This window comes from Phyllosticta citriasiana (genome assembly GCF_038021145.1).
Source record: "Phyllosticta citriasiana strain CBS 120426 chromosome Unknown IWZ02scaffold_6, whole genome shotgun sequence".
Lineage (NCBI taxonomy): Eukaryota > Fungi > Ascomycota > Dothideomycetes > Botryosphaeriales > Phyllostictaceae > Phyllosticta > Phyllosticta citriasiana.
In genome coordinates, this window is record NW_027117283.1 from 404,551 (window position 1) to 424,210 (window position 19,660).

Consider the following 19,660-nt stretch of genomic DNA (forward strand, 5'->3'; position numbering starts at 1 on the left):
AGAGCGAGTTTGTCTGCTTGCTTGTTTGCTTACTTCGCCCACCGCAGCCGTTACAGCAGCGGCCAAGTCAATAGCAATAGCAACAGCAACAGCAAAAGCAAGAAGGAAATGAAAGGCAGCAGACGCTGGACGACGAAGATACAAAACAACAACGAAGGAAACAAAAACAAGACTCGAAGATGGGGTATCCTTCAACCACCACAAACTACTTGCAAGAGAGCTTTTTTGCGTGTTGCGCTTTTTTGTGCTTATGCCTTTTCTTCTCCTTCTGGTCTTGTGAGGCTCACTCTGATCTGGCTGCGGCAAATCAGCTGACCCGGGCCTCGACCCTCAAACCAACCTCCTCCATCTCCGGCATGCCCTTCATCATCGACGGACTCCGCGTAAACGTCTCCGTGTACGTCGGCGGCACCGGCAGCGACTTGCCTTTGCCCCGGCCGCGGTCGTCCTTTGGAGGCGTCGGCGGCGACACGGGCGACGCAGGCTGGTATCCGTCGTTCTTGGGCGGCGTCGGCGGGCGCACGTCAGCCTCGCCATCCCTCGAGTCCTTTGGCGGCGTCGGCGGAGGCTTGACGGACCCACCGGCGGGCCCGAGGCGTGGCGAAGTCTCTGCGCTGCGACCACCGTTGCTGCGGCCACCCACGCTCGCAGACTCGCCAGCTTCCTCGACAATGGGCAGAATGCTGCCGTGTGGCTCGCCGCGCTCGGCAGACGGGCTGCGAATGGGGTGGATGCGGCGCTCAGGGACGTTTTCCTCATTGGCACCGTGGCGGACGGAACGGTCGGCTACGCGCTCGGCCTTTTCCATGACCTCCTCCGTCTTGGTTGGCTGCATGTTGACCCCCCGCAGCTGCGGGTCATCAAAAACCTGGTGCTCCTGCTTTTCCTCCTCGGCGCGCTCGCGCGTCTTGGTGATGCCGCTGATGAAGCGAACAAAGCGGTCGCCGTATCGCTCGGGCGGAATGGCCGAGATTTGGGACTCTTGAGCCGTGAGTCCCTTGAAAAAGTGCTCCATCCGCTTGATGAAACTATACTGCAAGGGCGTTAGCAAGGGCGCGCTTCTCCAAATCCTGTGATGCTTACGTGAGTCAAACAGTCTATGATGCCCAGATAGTATATCTCCTCCCCCGGTGCATTGTCCTCATGCGTCGCCTGGAAACCCCCGTCATCCGAGTAAAAGTAAAAGTGTTTCCGCGTCTCTTGGACATCGTCAGGCATCTTATTGGTTGTCTGGTCCATGGGGACCGGTCTTTGGTTCTTGATCATTTGCCGGAGTTCCTTGGCCTTGCGTGCATTTTCCAGCTTGGACGGCGTTCGCATGAGCGAGTTGGGTACGTTTTCCCCCGCGTCCTCTCCGCCAGGCTGGAAAACCTGCAGCGTCTTGTCGCGAAGGTTCTCCTCGTTGCCTCTTTCCAAGTCGTGGATTCCAACAAGAAGCGAGTAGTCCATGATCTTGAGCTTCTGCAACAGCTTGACGTCCTTTTCCATCTGTTCGACAAAGGCTTGCCGCTTGACCGGTCCAAACTCGAGATGCAGGTTTCGCCGCAACCAGTTCAAGTCTTTCAGGGTGGCGCGGGGATTCTTTTCCAAGTCCTCCTCCTTGAAATCTCTTCCAATGGTTGAGCCCTTCAGGTCAAATGTCCGGTGAATGTCGCGGTGTGGAGGAAACAAGTTGTTCATGACCACAAAGTGAATCTTGCGGCCATAGGGAATCTTGACGCGGTGAAGACCGTAGAATTGGGACAGGAGCGTGTTGGGATTGTCCTTGACGTGGTGGTAGTAATCCTTGAGGATCCGCCGGAGGAACTTGTGTTCTGCGTGATGAATGGTCTTGATGATGTACTTGTAATCCCTGGAAAAATAGAAAAAGCTGCCGCTCTTGCCCGGAGACCCAAGCTCGGAGAGAATGTACTTGGAGGTCAATGACATGAGGTAGTCTGCGGGGTCGATCTTGAAGGTCTGGCGCAGATGTCGAAAGACCCACGGCGCATAGTCCTTGAACTTGAAGTCGTACTTGGCTGAAGGGGTGAGCTCGTTACCGGCACTGTCGATACGTTCAGCAAAAACTCTTGACCGATGTGTTTGTACCGGGGCTTACATGTCGAATGAAAACTTGTGTTTTGCAACAAAGTCGGCATCGGTGAGCTCCCTGTCCATCTTGGCATGCGTCCGGGACACGGTGAAGCGGATTCCGGTTAGCATGTTATACGCCGTCACCCAGTTGACGTGGTTTTGGTCAACCTTGGTGCCGACAACCACCCTGTCATCATCCTCGTCTTCCTTCCTCTTCCTCTTGCTGGCCCTCTTTTGCCGTATGTGCTCGGCCCAACGCGCGGCATCCTCGTCGGTGGGCACCTCGTCGAGATGCACATCCGACTGCATGGAGCGCGTCGTCCGTCTCACCAGCGACATGGAGCCTCGTCTCCGGGTGGGTGTGTTTGGGGAGAAGCGGCCCGTTGCGAGGACGGCTTGGTCGTCCGAAGTGCGGGGAGCGTCCTTGGACGAGCGATAACCTTGAGCCTTGGGCACCTCCAAAGTATGTCGGTGTTGCAGTCCAGGAGCGACGGGCGGGTTGCTACTCGATGGCGAACTTGGAGGGTTGTATCCGAGGGCGGGCGGCGACGACAGCCTGTGGGCCGTGGTGGGCACGCGCAGGGTCGCGTCGGCGGCGGTCTGGTACGAGGTATTTGTCGCGGTCGACGTCCTGCGTTGATGCGCAGAATCTGAGGCAGTGGCTGGGGACAGCATGCCCGAGGATGCAGGTGAGGAGACGACCCTCGTCGCTTGAAAGGATTCGCCTGATACGGCTGGCTCCAGCTTGACGTGTGTCGTCAGACAGCCGTCCTGTGTAACGCCATTTTGCACGGCAGCAAAGTAACCGTCATCGCGAGGGGCAGCCGTGTCGAGCGGGCTGCCGAGAGCCGGACTCTCGGGGGCGACGGTGCGGACCGTCTCCATGGGGCTTGTTGTTAATGTTGTTGTGGTCTGCAGGGTGAAGGACCTGACGTCGCCGTTTCCGCCAACAGGGCCCCCGTTTGGCAGCGTAGAGGAGGTGGTCTTGGTCGAAGAGGTGCCGTTGGTCAAGACTCGGTCGGGGCGGTGGAAGAAGTCCCCATTGAGTTGGTGGGGCTTGGAGTCGCCGTTGGTGAGGTGGAGCGACTTTTCAGTCAGCGGGGCGGCGTATGCGGAGCGGTCGGTGTCATCGGCGAGGAAGGACGGCATGTCTCCAGAATGCAGCATGAGCAGGTAAGTCATGAAGCAAAGGACATGAGGCGAGGGGGGCCAGTCGTCTGGGTGATTTGATTGCGGGAGCGGCGGGCGCAACGGAAGGCGGGCAGCGGGGCGCAGGTTGGGACGACTGGCGCAAAGAAGGAGAGGGAGGAGGAGAGGAGGGAGAGAAGGAAAGAAAAGAAGAAAGGTAAGGGTGGAAGAAGGGTATCACTGGACGACGACAAAACAGGAGAGGAGAGGAGAGAAGCAGAGCGGAGCAGTACGGCAGAAAGTGAAGATGTTAAGACGGGGGGTGGTGGACGACGAGGCTTAGGGTGTAGATGCTGGCTCTTTGGGGCTTTTGGGGGGGAGAGAGAAACTGGGTGAGAGGGAAGACGGACATGAGGGATGACAAAGCCGGAGAATCGAACGCCCGAAATGACGCTGCGGCTGTGCTCTGGTGCTCGGGCCTACGACTTGACAAAAGGTCTCGGTCTCCCTCACTGTCAACTCCATTTGTTTTTCTTCCTTAGTCCGTCATTGGCTCCAAGAGTCGTTGTTGTCTTCGACGCCTTTCGAAACACGCTGCTGACTGCCTCGCTTCCGTTGGTTGCGTTGCCTCGCTGGCTGCACAGGGGCAACCATCACATGCCCACTACCACTATCACTCCCTAACCACTATGCCAAATATTGGACAAGCAGCAGAGTCGACTGTCCTTTTCTGCAGAATCTGCTGCGTCGACGTCCATTCGTCACCGGTGGAGCGCCGAGGCCGACGACGACATGGACCTGACTGACCACCCAAGGACGGCAATGGAACCGTCCCAGAATAGCAACACGCTGCATCATGGCCAAGAAGAATGGAACCGAAGACTTTCAGCCCAGCAGCAGCAGCAGGAGCAGCTTTTCCAGTTTCCACACAGCCTTAGGTACCTTGCTCAACATCTTCGGCATCTCCGTCGTCGTCAATGTCTCGTTGTCGACTTCTTTTTCTTCACATCAGAATCTTATCGATCCTCTGTAATCTCACTCCCGTCGCTCTAGTCCAAGTTGCCAAGCTTCATCATCATCACCATCATCATCTCCCCCCTGCCCTGTCCTGTGTGCCTGCCCTGTCTGTCTGTCTTCAATGCGTGTGCCGTCCGCCGCCCAGTCGCCTGTTTGTCTCTGTCTGCCAAGCCACTCCACACACACACACACACACACACACACACAACGCAGTCCAGCACTCCCATCGCCAAGCGCGCCACCCGTGCCAGTCCAGGCACACACACATACAAACACGCACGGAGCAAACACTAAAAACAATCCATTCGGCCCGCTGCCTGCCCGCCGCAACGTCCCCGGCTGGCCGGCTCGCGTGCCGTATTCGCCTAGCTTCTCGCTTGTTTATCTGTCTACTTGTAGACGAGGGAGTATGGTAAATAGGTGGTTTGGTCCGTGATTTGCGGAAGTGGGACTGACTTGTGTGGTCGCGTATTTAGGTGGTGTAGGTAGGCAGCTAGGTATAGCATGTAGGGCCTACACATACTCGACTGACCACACAGTCGGTCAACTAAACGGCGGTCAGCTCTGTCGTCGACCGTGTCGACCGGTGGCTAGATACTGTTTGGACTGCGGCGAGAGAATAGAGAGCACGCGGCATTTGAAGAGAAACCGAGCGGCACTTCGACTTCGACTTGCCACTTGCCTAATTATCATCCGTCATTCGCTCGCTCAATCGCTCACTCATGATATCAACCAATTGATTGGAAAAAATTGGGATTTTGAGAAGCCCTCCCTCCCTCCACCGCTCGTTCGTTCGTTCATAACACGCACGTACGTACATCGATCAGGCAGGCCGTCATCCCACCCTCCTTTTCTCCAACAATCCATGATCCATCATTCCAACCAGAAAACGCCAGCAGCCCAGTCCAGTCCAGTCCGCGCACTCCTTCCATTTCCTCAATTGGAACAACGACAACGAAGGAAACAAGCACAGAAAAAAACGAGAAGCGAGAGGAAGAGAGAGAGAGAGAGAAAAGCCGTGATGGAACGCAACGCAACGCGCAAACGAAGAAAATATAGTTAACCCGTAAAGAAGAGAGACAAAGACGGAAAAGGACTTCGCCCGTTTGTCCGTGCGTAAATAAGCAGAAAACAGGGAGTAAGTGAGCGAGCAAGGCAAGGCGAGGAAAGAGAGGGAAGAGAGAAGCCAGTCGTACGTTGGTCAGTCGTGAAGATAGCCGAGCGAAGAGAGGTAGTGGTAGCCGTCCCACGTGCGTGCGTGCGTGCGGTGAAGAAGAAAGGAGGGAGGGGAGCAAGGGAGGGCAGGCAGGAATCGACTTAATCGGTTGGTCCGGTTCGACTCCCATCCACCCACATGAATCCCCATCTCGCTTGTTCGTCCGCCCTTCTGTCGACGCCCGAGGACTGATTGACCGAATGACTGGCATGGCTGCTGCTCTGCCTTGCTCGCTCGCTCCCTCGCTGCGCCACGCCCTTTATACCATAACCGTGACACGCATACCGTTCCGGAACCCACCAGGATTGACGCCGTTCATCATAAGGCAAACAGACAGACAGGTCGGCGGGCAGACTGACAGACGGAAAGCAGGTCGTCGAAGATGGCCGGTCACAAGACGACAGAGCCGGTCGCCCAATGACTGCCGCAGCCAGCCCTGTCAGCCTGCCAGCCGTACGTTTCGAAGAGCCGAGAAACAACAACGGGTCGACGCCTCGTCATTGACGTCGTATTCGTCCAAGACGACGACAAACAGCAACAAGAAGACGAAGATGACGTCGTACGTGTAGATACGAAGCGTGAAAAGAAAAAGGGGCTCAGTCAACGCAAACAACGAAAAATAAACGCCAGCAAGATTCGACCGTGATCGAAAACTCGCACGCGTCATTTACGAAGCAGCCTTCTTGGGCGTCGCCTTCTTGCCCGCAGCGGCCTTCTTGGTGCCCGCCTTTGCGGCCGGCTTGGCCGATGCCGCGGGTGCCTTGGTCTTGGTCACGCGGCCGGACTTGGTCTTTCCGAGCACCGTCGCTGGCTTGTCTTCAACGGCGGGGGCCTGCGGGAACGTAATCAGTACTGCTGCTCATGTCGGGCTGCTTCTTGATGGATGAGTTTGACTTACGGAGCTGGTGGTGGTGGCGGCGGCAGCCTTGCGGCCGCGGCCGGTGTTGGCCTTGGTGGCAGTCTTCTTCGTGGTGGGCTTAGCGGCAGCAGTCTTCTTGGGGGCAGCGGCCTTCTTGGGCGCGGCCTTCTCTTTCTTGGGTGCAGCAGCCTTTTCCTTGGGGGCAGCCTTCTGCTCGAGTATCAGTATGGTGGTTGATAATACACTTCTTTGTGGGAGGGTCAAAATTTACCTTGGTCGTAGTGGCAGCCTTCTTCGCGGGCTCCTTCTTGGTGGTAGTCGCAGCGGGCTTAGCCTTGCTGTCAGACTTCTTGAGCTTCACGGGGCCAGAGGCGCCTGGAGCAGGTCAGTTTTAGTCCAGTGGTGGGAAGAAACGCTGAATGTGCCGTCTCCTCGACGGGATGGAGTCACGCACCCTTGGGCTGGTCGAAAATGCCCTTGACGACGCCCTGCTGGATGGCGCGGTTGATGTGTTGGTTGAATTGGTTGTCGGTGATGTCGCCAATCTTGTTGTTCGCCATGACATACTTCTTGATGGCTTGACGGCTGCGGACACGTCAGTCTCCCAACAGATCAAACCAGCCGGGCCCCCGCCTCAACGGGCGTCAGACGCAGACACGAAGGGGGAAAAAAAAAGGGGGCAAACACACCTGCTACCAGAGCGTTCCTTGAGCTAGAGAGGAAAAATGGGCGTCAGCTTGCAGCATTGCAGTGGTTTGGGGGTCGTTGGAGCCGTCGTGGTTGAGGCAGGTGGGGCGGGCGGGCGGGCGACTCGCGGTCGTCGGGTTGCGACCGTGATGCGCCGGAGCATGTAGACTTACAGCGGTAACGGCATCGGAAATCATGGCTAAGTATGTCAGTCAGGATTGATCGGCGAAGCAGATGGGCATAATGCGATTGCATGGGATGGTGGTGGTGGAGCGTGGGACAAACCTTGGTAGGAGGTGTGAGCGGAGGAGCTCGAGGCCTTCTTGGGCGCGGCAGCGGCGGACTTCTTGGGAGGCATGGCTGATGGAGTGGGGATTGCGAAAATGGATGGGATGGATAAAGCGGAAGCTGAGCTCTTGGATGATGGGCTGTTCAACGGGGGAGACTTGGTGGAGCGGTGGATGGAAGGTTGGTCGCAGAGGTGCCGGAAGGTCGAGGGCGCGCGTGAGGTGGGCAGGCGGGGGGGTTTTGAGCTCGGGAGCGCTGAAAATCAAACCATCTCATCAACTCTGGCCCAGCGCTTCAACGCTAAACCTAATCCATAACCACCACCACAACATCCAGAAGGGTGCCGTGGCCGTCGTCCACGTTTCTTCTCGTTACATAGCCACATCACCATTCCAGGCTCATGCCCGGCGCTGGCTGCAGCAGTCCCCTTCTACATGAACTTCTTCGCGTCGTGCTCATGCCCCGCTGCATCGCTCCCGAAAGACCTACGTCCCCTCCCCTCGTTCACTCACTCCGCGACCCTGGCGCCAACACAACACACACGCACCCTTGCCCAGAGCAACAATGACAGTCTTTCTTCTTTGACTCGACCCCGGCCTCCGCCCCTCCCCCACCCAAGACTTCCCCGTGTCAGCTCCATCTCCGGTTCCCGCTGCGCAACGTCGTGCCTAGGTAGCTCTTATCGCCCGCCGTAGCTTTTGCTTTCCTACCCTGGGCTGCCTTCCCTTCCCTTCCCTTCCCTTTCCCTCCCACTATTTGCCTTTTCGGGCTCAGCCTTTCATCTTGTCTCACTCACTGCTCCTTTCTTTGCTCTCCCACGCCCCCCCCCCATCTATTTCTAGTCACTCGTCCATTACCATCGCCGCCGTCGACGACGACCTCCTCTGGATGTGGCGCTAGCCCGAGCTCTCATGGATAAGGAGACGCGCCCTCGTGACCAACCATTTCGAAATCCCGCATGGCTTGACTGTCGCTGTCCCTTCTCGCCCTCCTCCTCCTCCTCCTTCTCCTCCTCCATCTGAGTGGCTGACGGCTTACGCGTTTCCTTCCCGTCCTCATGGGAAATCGAAAGAGCCTCTGATGAATGTTATCGCTGCTCACACCCAACTTGTGACAGGAGATGCGCCACGTCGTCCAGCCTCATCAGCTCCTTGACAAGCTCCGTCTCAACGTCCTTCCAGGCACTTTCCATTTCCAGCACACCTCTTGTGTCACCAGCAGCCCAGTTTGCTGCGAGGTCATGCCCCCCCCAAACGCCCTCACTGGTCGTCGACATGTGTTACTCCCACGCACAAGACTTTTGGTAGTTCATGTATTCGCTATCTCTAGCCTTGGATTAACTTTTCGATCGGCGACCCGTCTGCTTTGAGAGAAAGCCTCGTGCCCACCGTGGTCTGCATCAAGAAACACGGACAAGAGCCAGTCTGATCTGGCATGGTGCAAGTCCGATCCCCCCTGTTTTTTACGCCTTCCTAAGGCGTCCTCTTCTGCCTTATTCCCATCACAATGCGCCTGGCTTTGCCGTCCCTGAAAATTCTCACAAACTCCCTTGGTGGAAACGTCCTTCACCCAGTCATCTCGAACTCTGGCGGTGGTTGCTGAGGAGTCGCCTGTGGAGTCGCCGGCCCTGGAGGCGAAGCCGCGCTGCTGGCCGGTGCAGTGGCACCCGCCTTGTTCTTCGACTTGCCAAATGGAGGATACGTCGACCCTGGATTGGCGGCTTCGACATTCTCCAACTCTTCAATCGTGGCCGCGATGCCGTTGAGCATCGGACACATCTTCTTATTGGTCTTGATGTGCCCAGGCCGGTTGCAGTTGGCACACTTGCGCGTCGTCCCAATGGCCTTGCCGTCAGGCCCAACGCCCACGTTGCTCAAGGCAGCCTTGGCCTTTTCGCGCACCTGTCGGCGCTCCTTGTTGCGCTCAAGACGCTGCAGCTCGAGCATCAAGCGCTTGCGAGCCCGAGCATCCGTGTCTTCGTCTCCTGTGGGTTTGAGCTGCCCAAGACCGACAGAATCCACTTGTTCATCTCGCCGCCTTTCAGTGTACATCCTGATGACCGTAGGATCCGTCACGAGCTCCTCTTGCACCTCTATCTTGCCGTACTTGTTTGGAATCCTGCGTATAATCTTCAGAGCCCTGTTCCTCGACTGACTCGATGTACTGAACCGACTGAATTGACTCATGGTCTCGTCGTCGCGACGGGCGGTGGCGGGTGTGCCGTATTGAGACTGGGGTGTTCTCCCGCGACTCATGGTCTCGACGCGTTCTCCGGCGTCATCCGGATCCATCTCGACATCTGAGTGCTCGATTGTCGAAGTCAAGCTCGCCTTCTGCGCCTCCCAAATCTTATTGATGGCAGCGTTGTAGTTTGCTTCCTGCTCCTTGACGTTGTAGCTGTGTCCGCCAGTGTCCTTGCGCGCCTTGGCGTCCATCTTGTCGTTTGCGCTCTGGCCTTGTGGCTTGTAGCCGCCCTTCATCGATGTCTTGATCATGCTGATGCCCTCGCCTCGGCCTGTGGGATCGCCCTTGCCATGAAGTTCAAGCATTGCTCTCCGCGAGCTGGCTTCGAGGAAGTTCTTGGTCGTATTCCAGGGAGCCAGCTGCTGATGCACGTAAGCGTCAGTTGCCTCGCCGTCTTCGTCTTCCATCGCCACGTCGTTGTCCTCTTGGTATCCGGCGTCCTGCAGCTGCTTGACACCGACCTGCATGGCGTCGAGAAGACAAATGTCCTCTGGTGAGATCCATCCCCGCATTTGATTTTCATCTGGGAGCGTCTCTCCTGGCATTGGTCTCCACGAAGAGACTTCCTTGTCGTACTGCATGAACTCACGCATCTTGCCGCGGTTTTGTGCAATATCACTGCCGCGCAAGTGGTCGGCAATCATATGGTTCGTCAGTGGTGACCTCTTGCTTGCATTCTTGTTGTAAAGACGATACGCAATCATCTTGAGCCGTCGTTTGGAAATGTCGGTGACTTTTCGAGAGTGGATGCCAGGGACTTGCTGCGAAGGGTACTGCTGCCCAACAACGAACAAATTTTGCAGATTCCGAATGTACCAATCAGTTCCGTGGATACCTGTGGTGGTCCGAATGACAAGAAAGTCGGTAGGCTTGGTCTCATGGGCAAAAACAGGTGCACGGAACATGCCATTGTGCAGGGTCGGCACCGTTTCTCCCGCGTGGACGTTGCCAAAAATGGCAAAGGGACTCTGGTCATTGGGGCTCAGCACCACCGGCTCGCCAAGATCAAGCTTGGGGCGGAAGTTGTCGTCCTTGTCCTTGCGTCGGTAATAATTGATGAGGCGATTGCACATGCCAAAATTGGACAATGTGGTTGGACACTCTTCCGAGTATTCCAAGAGAAGCATGTTGGAATTGTCGCGCAGAGACAGATCCTCCGACTTGGCGTAGAGGGTCTTGGGATCCTGACCTTTGAGATCCTTCTTCTTCTTCGACTTTTGCTTCTCAAACCTGACAAGCTGGCCTGGAACAAAAGTCATATTCGGCCTGTGGAATGCACGACAGTCGCGAGGAGCCAGCTCGAGCTTGTAAAAGGGAAATTGCAACCGCACGGCCGGCAAACTGTGTTCCAACGAGTTCAAGTTGGTAATGTTCCGCACCTTCTCGCGGTTGTTGTGCTTCAAGATGTCGTAACTCTCGTCGTTGGAAATGTTGAATTTTTGGAAGAGGGATTTTGTAAGACTTCCGCTAACTTCGCGACGGAAGTCTTGTGGGCGAGCCTTTTTGCGGGCGTTTTCTGGCTGCTGAATGTCCAAGAGTAGCTCCGGGTCGTTCAAATCCAGAATTACCTTCTTTCCAGTCTTCGCCGTGACATCCTCCGGCTCATCAAGATTCGGCAACGCATCGTGGAACACTGGTAGGCCCTGGCCCGAGTCCGTCCTACGTTTCTTTCGAGGGCGAGCCTTTTCCTCGCGATCCCAGTCATCAAAGATTGTAGGCATTTCACCTGCGCCCGTGGCGGCGAATTCGTTCCCGTCCGCTTCAGACATGCTGTCGGGGGAAGGAATGTCCCAGCTGTCCACAACCATCAGTAGGTCGTTCCCAGTCACGGCACCGAATCTCTCATTCGGATCAAAGTCATCCAGCGTGGTGTGGTCCTCGTCACTCTCTTCTCCACCAGCCTCTGCCTCGGTGATGAACTGGAGACCTTTGTGGTCATTCTCGTTGGAGCGCTGATTACGATTCGCAGAAGCTGAAGGAGGCAAGCGAAATGCCTTTTCCTGGTCATTCTGTATGTCGAGGTTGACTTTTGTTGGATGAATAGCCTTTGGTGGTTTCAACGGAACTTTGGGGACGTAGTACGCGCGTCGGTGAGGCAAAAGCTCGCCAAAGCGGAGTACACTCCCTGGCTCGTAGTTGTGCCAAATTGCTTGAAACACATCTTGGTCGGTTTGCGGAGCTGGTGGGATTGCCTCTGTTTCCACCGCACCACCCTTTCGGAGACGTGCTTGAGCCTCGGCGAAAAGCTCCCGTTGTATCTTCAGGTCCTCATCATCCTCCTCTTCATCGCCTCCTGCTTCCTCGAGCGCGGTATCCTTCAACTGCGACTCATCGCGACCGCTCTTTGGACTGTGATCGAGGTTTGAAATCTGCGTTGGCGGGGGAGACTTAGGCGCGCCCGGAGCATAGTCTGCTGCTGCGATGGCCTCGGTGGCCGCTGACACCTGCGTATCGTTGAGATCCTGGGTTTGCGCCGGGGGAGGCGAAGAGGGCCCATCGCCGAACAAGTCATCAAAGTCGTCGTGCTCGGCCTCTGCATCTGCGCCGTCGCCAGGTTTTGCCTCGGAGAAGAGGTCATCCATAATGTTGTCGCCGTCCGCATCAACGTCTCCGTTCGCATTCTCCGTCTTGATTGCCACATCTTCGTCTGCCAGATCGTCGTCACCAATGTCTTCATAGTCCACCGCGTCGTCCGCCTTGGGTTCATGATCGAAGCGCTCGCCGGTGAGGAGTCCTTCGAGCGCGTTGTCTGTGGGGTCAGCGGCAAGCAGCTGGTTGATGAGCTCGTCGTCGGCTTGCTCTTGCTGGTCTACGGCGTGTGGCATACTGGAAGCTCCAAGAGAGCGTGTCGTAGTCGAGAGATGTAGGGTTTGGGAAGCAAGGGGATAGCAATAATGGCACTCTGGCGCGATCGAATGGGGCGCGTTGCCGCAACGGCAGCAGTTAGAGGTCCTCTTCGCCAGAGGCACAGACACAACCTCTGAGTCGTGCTTAACTTTGCTGGCGTGGTCAGCTCATGAGAGTGAGAGCTCGGGCGGTGGGAGCAGCAACTGAACGCAGGTGTCCGGTGATGTCGGCGGAAACTGGTACCGCAGTTGACGTGAACTGAAGCGTTGGCGGACGGAAGCCAAGCCTCCTACGCACAGACCACACCCGAGCAGGTTACTTAGTCAGCACCCAGGGAGACACGGCCACTGATTCGACTTCACTCATAGATTCACTGGGTTTTCACAGCATGGATACTAAGTATGGGCTGACATTATACTTTGATGTCTCATGCCAAGGACAATGCTGACCGGAGTCATGTCCATGCAACGAATTGCAAACACCCCGGCAGTCCCGTGCTTGAAGCTCGGATAGGTGCTACCAAAAGCATCCAGTGATCTATCTCATTTTGATCCACATCACCACCGTACACTTTCTTGCGTAAACCTACTGTTGTCTCTTCCCTTTGTTTGTCATCCGCAGCTGTCGTGAACTCGCAAAAAGAAGTGGTGCTCGTCTCATTACGATGTATATGAATTTCGATCGAGCATGTTGCACTCGTGGTCCCATCCGAATATCCGAACAGCTTTCATGGCGAAATCATAACCTTGGGCAGCATTTGGACGACCGCATTTGAGCTGGTCCGTGTAGACGTCAAATCAGATAAAGGGAAGACACATCTCGCTCAGGGGACGCTCCCAAAGTTGCCGTAGTACACGCAAAGAGCCTGTTGCCCACAGTCAGAACAATGGCCCACAAGTCGATATGGCAAACAGAAATTTCCTACCTTGCTCGCACCTCTCAAGCAATAGTGCGCCACCATAGTCTTCGTTTCATCAGCAGCATACCTGGCAATCTGATTCAGATCCGACGTGCGAGGCAGGTAAAGAACAAGCTCCTTGGAGCAACGGCTCAACGTGCGATACAGCTCCTTCAAACCATACGGCTGCATAGTCTCAAGGTCAAAGACGGGCTGGTGGCGATAGCTGACGCCTCCCCATGGGGGACTGGCAAAGACAACGGCCTCCTTCATGTTGGGGAAGCGTTTGGGTACGATGTCGAGGCAGTCGCCTTGGATCCACCAGATCTTGTTGGCGACGCCGTAGATTCCGGCATTGTGCTTGGCGCACTTGAGCGTCTCTGCGTCTTTTTCAATGGCGAAGACGCGCTCCCAACGGCCTGAGAGCGCGAACGCAATTGCGTTGCCGCCCACGCCAGCAAAGGCGTCGACGATGGTAGTTTTTTCAGATCCGGCGGCGTTGCCGATGTGGGTGGCAATGGTTCTGAGCCAGGTCAACAGAGGCATTCTTCCGAGTTGAGTATCCACAACCTACCGGGCTACGTTCTCTGGTGTCACACCAAACCACGCGTCGTCTGTCAGCAATACGCCTTCGTCATACCGCTCGAACAGGTGATATCGCTGGTGGAAATATCTTGTAAGTGTCAGTTGCTCAAATACTACGGCATATCCAGGTGAACACGAACTTGCGAATGGTTTTTGGGACCTCTTCGATGCTATCATAGTGCCAGGCAGTGGGCTCGTACTCCTCCTCATAAGCATCGTCGCCGTAATACTCGTAATACTGCTCTTCTTGCATGACTGTGCGGCGGATTGAGGGAGCGAGCTCAAACCCCGATCTACCAGCGATCTCGGGAGTGCGGAGCACTGCAAGAACCGAAGATTCTGGAGATGGGTGGGTGGTGTGGAGCTCAAAATGTGATGAAAAGATGGAGAGCACCGCGCCGGGATGCAGGCGGGATGGAAGCTATGACCACCAGCCGAACAGGGGTCCAAAACACAGAACACGACTGGACGACGACGACAACAGCTCCACAACCTCTCCCCAGACATTTCCCCGCGCTCGCTCCCAGTATCGCGAACTCCACGGACAGCAAAAATACGCGACCCGATAGAGAGGAAGGAAAGCAGCGAAAATGAGCATGTTTGGCGCCCTCAACCGCTTCATTGCGCGGCTCGACGCCGAACCGCAAGAGCGCAACAACGGCGGCGACAACGGGGCATGGGGATTCCAGATCCTGCGCAACACCAACGACACGCTGCCGCTGGAGCCGTGGTTCGACTTCATCATTGGAATCAACGGACGCACGATTGTAAAGCCCCTCCCACCGCACGACCTCAATAAGACGGTGCGTGCACCTTGCTGACCTCGAGCTTCTGCAGGACAACCCGGACCCGACGCTCTTCGCCAAAGAAGTGCGCAACAGCGCAGGAAGCACCATCAGCCTGGGAATCTGGAGCGCCAAAGGGCAGCGCATCCGCGAACTCTACGTGCCCATCCCCGCCGACAACCCAACGCTGGGACTCTCGCTGCAATGGACGCCACTGTCCAGCACAGACGACGTATGGCACATCCTCGACGTGTCGCCCAACTCGCCGGCCGACGTGGCGGGGCTGCTGCCGTACGGCGACTACATCATCGGCAGCCCGGAAGGCCTGGTCAAGGGAGAGAGCGGGCTGGGCGAGCTGGTCGAAGACTACGCCAACCGCCCGCTGCGCCTCTTCGTCTACAATCACGAGTACAACGTCACGCGCCCGGTCACCATCACGCCGAGCCGCAACTGGGGCGGCCAGGGCCTGCTGGGCTGCGTGCTGGGCTTCGGCGCGCTGCATCGCCTGCCGGCGCCGCTCGAGGAGCCGCCTGCCGGCCCTGGCGAGACCCTCTTCGACGGCTCCGATCCTGCTGCTGCAACCCAATACTCCACGACCGCGGCCGCGGCCGCGCAAAATGGCGGCTTCGAGCCCGCTGCGCCCCTGACGCCCTCGTCCTTCTTCGTCCCCGCCGACGCCGTGCCAACCAGCTCGTCGCGCGCCTCGCCCGCTCCGCCGCTCTCCGCTACGTCCAACACCAACACGCCGCCACCGTCAGGAACACTCGCGCCACCACCTCCTGCCTCCTCAGCCACCGCTGCTCCGTCTGCCCGCCGGAGCAAACCCCGACACCATCACGTAGCCAGTTCGCGCGGCGGCGGCATCGACGAGTACTTCGCCGAAGGCGAAGCCAAGAGCCGCGAGTTGGACTATGGGTCTGGCGGTGGTGGCAGCGGGAGTAGACCGCCGCCACCGAGAAGTGGGCCGCCGCAGGGTGGTCCACCGCGAGCAGCAGCAGCAGCAGGAGGAGGTGGTGGACCGCCAAAGGATGCGGCGGGGAGCAAACCGGGCAGCCCGCCGTCGGTGGAGGAGGAGAAGGCGTTGTTCGAGAACGGCGAGGGCGAGGGCGAGGGTGAGGGAGAAGGCGAGGTGAATGAGAAGCAGGGCTAGCTGGGGGCGAGGAAAGTGTACATCAGGAGACGAAATGAACACGGGAGGGAAAGAAAGAAAGAACGAAAGAAACAAGAAGGAACAAAAAATCCCGAAGCTCGGACTGTCTGTGATCAACAAGCGGTCAACATAGGCTTTTACATCGCGCTGGTGCCGTCAGTCAGTCAGTCAGTCAGATCTCCAATCCAAGGTAGGTAGGTGGACAACACCTACCACCTAAGTCCGCTGGATTCCGAATCCGAATCCCATGCAAGCAAGCAAGCAACGTCGGCTCCCCTGCCTGTTTAGAAAGGAAGCTTTCCTTCTCATTTGACACTACGTAGGTACCACTCTACCTCAATCCGTCCATACATAGGATAGGTACACGGGGACGGGCAGACATGCATCCTTCCGCGTTGAACTGAATGAAAACGCCCAAGAGACCCACATGCATGCATACATACATGCAAACATCCGTCCCACGCGAAAATAGAAAGACGACGGGAGGACGGACCAACCAATGGAAGCCGGTTCCCAAATCACAGATCCCAAGTCTTAAATCGCCGTGTGAAGCAAGGTGGTAGTAATTATTGCATCCCATATACATTTGTTCTCCCGGTATGCGTGCCTATGTGCGAGTGTGCGAAATGCGCACTCTATCGCCACGTCACGCCATCGTTTACTCGCTCCCCTCCTTCCCTCATTTCCTCCTTCTCTCCTCTGCCTTACTGCTCTAGTAAGAAGAGACGAAAAGAAAATGGAAAAAGAGAAGGGGTGCATCGCAGAATGGAGACATTTATCCATCCATCTAACTCCTAAATCCCCAAAATAATGCCAGCCAACTCCAACAGTGCCCAAAATGAACCAAAAAAAACAGAGAGCCAAAACCAGTCTATGCATGTGGAGTGCGAGCGGGGGTGTCAACGACGAAGGGGGAAGGTAATGCGTGCAGTGTACCAAACCGAAGCGTACCCCTGAGAGAAGCAAAAGAAAAAGAGAGAGAGAGAGAGAGAGAGAGGGAGAGAAAAATTCGAGCAATGGCGAGCAGTCATTGGGTCGCCGTAAATAGCAGTCTCCGTCTTTCTTCATCGCCGCAAAGAATGCTAGTGGTGGTGGTGGTGTTTCGTGTGTATCGTCAGCAACAGCAGATCGAGCCCTCGTTTGACCGCGTGCTTTGCTTTGCTTTGCGTGCTTGCTCGCTTTGCTTCCGACTCTAGGGTATACCCAAAAAAACAAAAATGAAGACGCCATAGATTCAAACGGAGAATGAAAGAATTGGTTGGGGGCTTCCAAGGGACAAGATCCAAAGAACGAAGCGAAAGAAGTCACCATATTTACGTCGTTTGTCTCAAAGGACTGGTGAGATGAAGAAGGAGAAAAGATCGGATGGCCAAGATGGCGTCACCTACCACGAAAATGCGCAAAGCAGCATCACCGAATGTCTAGTTGAAAGGGCTTGAACTTGCCGCCAATGGTACCGCACTTGGGACAGCGGGCTCGGTTGCGGTTTTGCTCGCTCGACAGCACGTCGACGCAGTCCTGGCACAAACCGCAGATGCACTCGGTACATGCATAGCTTGCACGCAGGAGCGACAATCTCCGACACGCAGCGCAGTAGATGTGCACCGACTGGCCGTATGTCGGAGACGAATCGGACAGGCCCTGCGACGAAATGTGAAAGTTGTGGCCCGACTGGGTCGACTCGATGGATGACTCGACCGAGGGAAAGGGCTCGAGTCCCGAGTGGTCGGGCGGTGGCGGCGTCAGCGTGTTCTGCAGAGGTGAGGCGTGGTACGATTGGAATTGGGAAGCCACATAGGGCGGCAGCGAGGCACGGTTCAGGTAGTGGTGGTGGGGCGACCCAGGGATCTACAGTGCAGCGTGAGTTCAAACGTCTAGAGCTCGGGTGGATGCAACGATGCAGCGTACCGGCGTCAAATCTCGACTGTCCTCCTCGGTGGCCGACGCCGCAGCATCAATGAGATCCTCCCACCGCTTGCCATAGGCATTGGTGGTGGAGCTGGGCGGTTCGACCGAGAATGCCTTGCGGTCGTGGCTCATGCGCCGCGCCAAGTCCCTCGACCTGTGCTTCTCGTGCTTTGGGCGGCGGGCATTCTGGGTCACGGAATTCTTGCGAGGGCGCGACTTGGTGGAGCGAGGAATGGGGGGCAGGGTGGAGGAGCGGCCCGGCGGAGAGTGAGCCAGCGACGAGGGGAGCAGCTCGCGCGGCGTCGAAGTGTTTCCGTAAGCATATTCACCTTCTCCCATGAGCTGGGGATCCACTGCAAATCGCGCCTTTTGCCTGTTTTTGGACTCTGGGTCGGACAAGACATCCTGGGTTGCCACGGTTAGCTTTGTCCAGCACCTCGTCGCAACGCAAAGAGCGCAAATGGCAATGAATGGTGATGCGCTGGTGGATTTGCAGCCCCCCAGCTTGGCTCAGCGTCCGCAGAGCACACGGCATACCTGTTCAGAGTCCCATTCGTAGTCTGGTCTGTGGTTGTGGAGCTGTGCCAGTGCTGCGGCGGCGCTGGCGGCGGGCAGCAGCGAAGCGCGACGCATCTCGTCCGACGAGCACGGAGTCACGTCGTCTTGGTAGAATACAGCGGCGTCGCCGACATGGCCTGAGGGAGTCAGACCATATGCCCAGGCATTCATGTTCTGAGCCGCAAACGCACCAGCTGATATTTGAGGAGGGGCAGCATTTGTTGGTGGAGGGGCAGGGCGCTCGTGGGGTGGGGTGTTGACCATCAAGGCGAAGCTCTCCTCGGTGGCGGGCAGCTTCGGGATGTAATGCTCGGGATGGGCGCGGCGAATGTGCTCCTGCATGGAGCGATAGCGCTTCTCCTGGTCAAAGGTCAGCGTCGCCGTGATCGGGATCTGGTGCTCTTGGCTGAGGCTGAATCGATGACGTTGCGGGTGACCTGGACGGAACTCACACCGAGGCAGCGCTTGCGGCAGCTGGAGCCATCTTGGTTGCGCAGAGGACAGACGACCTCGTTGGTGCTGTCGGAGACGGAGAAGGAGTTTGTGAGGTTGCGAGGGGGCGGCATGGCAGGACATGCACGCAGGAGGCGCGGGCGCAAGAGGAGACGAGAGGAGCAGTCGAATGGACAAGGGCGGGAATCAATGGGCGGCGGAGGTGGGCGCGGCGGAGTGGAAGCGAGCTGCAGTGCAGTTGGGGTTGTAGTATGCAGAGGGTACAAGAGATGTATAGTTATCGGGTCGAATGGAGCTGGAGCTGGAGCTGGAGCTGGAGCTGGAGCTGAGCTGTGGGTGGGTAGGTAGGTAGGTAGGTAGGTAAGTAGGTAGGTGGGTGGGTAGGTAGATAGGTAAGGCAAGGTAAGGCAAGGTAAGGCAAGGTAAGGTAAGGTTAGGTAGGTAGGTAGGTAGGTAGGTAGGTAGATTGGTGTACAGCAGGAGAGGGGCTTTTCAGCGGGCAGCGGAAAGAGACACGCCATGCCATGCGGGGATGTGCAGAAGCTAGGGTTCCCTCTTTTTGCAAGCTCTGACTGATGGTGCCTCGGTGATTGGCCGGCCGGCCCCGGTGAAGGGAAAAAAAAAAAGAAAAAAAAAGAAAAAAAAGAGAAAAAAAATCATGTTCTCCTGCTGGGCCATGGCTGGCCACTTTGTCCATTATCGCTATTCTCTCCGCTCGCTGTTTCTGGAGCTCTGGGTACCTTGGGTACATGTAGCTTCGCTTTGTGCGCGGCTCCAGAGCTCCAGCTCGACGGGAGGGAGCTGTTGGAGCTATGGCGCCGCCCACCAATCTCACCAGCAACCCGAAGTCAATCAATCCTCATGCAAACTCGTCCCGTCGCCAGCACCCAGCACGGCATGGCGCATCGGCCATATGCAGTCAAGTCAAGTCACTCCAGCACAGCACACCTACCTCTCCATGGCT

The 19,660-nt window shown here is 56.8% G+C and overlaps 5 protein-coding genes across 5 annotated transcripts; 1 reads left to right on the plus strand and 4 right to left on the minus strand.

The window, feature by feature from the left end:
* Nucleotides 1-307: 307 nt before the first annotated feature.
* Nucleotides 308-3,255, minus strand: IWZ02DRAFT_490107 (uncharacterized protein; the record flags this gene model as incomplete). The annotated part of the gene is made up of 3 exons (XM_066769632.1): nt 308-1,033; nt 1,084-2,044; nt 2,099-3,255. The coding sequence occupies 3 exons, from the start codon at nt 3,253-3,255 to the stop codon at nt 308-310; spliced, it is 2,844 nt and encodes a 947-aa protein (XP_066622879.1).
* A 2,846-nt stretch (nt 3,256-6,101) lies between these two features.
* On the minus strand, nt 6,102-7,338 carry IWZ02DRAFT_490108 (histone H1; the record flags this gene model as incomplete). The annotated part of the gene is made up of 7 exons (XM_066769633.1): nt 6,102-6,266; nt 6,333-6,503; nt 6,565-6,668; nt 6,748-6,878; nt 6,983-7,005; nt 7,154-7,179; nt 7,266-7,338. The coding sequence occupies 7 exons, from the start codon at nt 7,336-7,338 to the stop codon at nt 6,102-6,104; spliced, it is 693 nt and encodes a 230-aa protein (XP_066622880.1).
* Nucleotides 7,339-8,833: 1,495 nt separating this feature from the next.
* Nucleotides 8,834-14,095, minus strand: IWZ02DRAFT_469316 (uncharacterized protein; the record flags this gene model as incomplete). Its single annotated transcript, XM_066768707.1, has 7 exons — nt 8,834-8,950; nt 8,996-10,755; nt 10,792-10,816; nt 10,844-12,321; nt 13,296-13,780; nt 13,832-13,930; nt 13,983-14,095. The coding sequence occupies 7 exons, from the start codon at nt 14,093-14,095 to the stop codon at nt 8,834-8,836; spliced, it is 4,077 nt and encodes a 1,358-aa protein (XP_066622881.1).
* A 234-nt stretch (nt 14,096-14,329) lies between these two features.
* Nucleotides 14,330-16,044, plus strand: IWZ02DRAFT_250323 (GRASP55/65 family protein). The gene is made up of 2 exons (XM_066763178.1): nt 14,330-14,609; nt 14,680-16,044. The coding sequence occupies exons 1-2, from the start codon at nt 14,433-14,435 to the stop codon at nt 15,775-15,777; spliced, it is 1,275 nt and encodes a 424-aa protein (XP_066622882.1). The 5' UTR covers nt 14,330-14,432; the 3' UTR covers nt 15,778-16,044.
* Nucleotides 16,045-17,187: 1,143 nt separating this feature from the next.
* Nucleotides 17,188-18,809, minus strand: IWZ02DRAFT_376948 (uncharacterized protein; the record flags this gene model as incomplete). The annotated part of the gene is made up of 4 exons (XM_066764916.1): nt 17,188-17,625; nt 17,686-18,108; nt 18,223-18,603; nt 18,696-18,809. 4 exons carry the CDS (start codon nt 18,807-18,809, stop codon nt 17,188-17,190), a joined length of 1,356 nt encoding a protein of 451 aa, XP_066622883.1.
* Between the last annotated feature and the right edge of the window lie 851 nt (nt 18,810-19,660).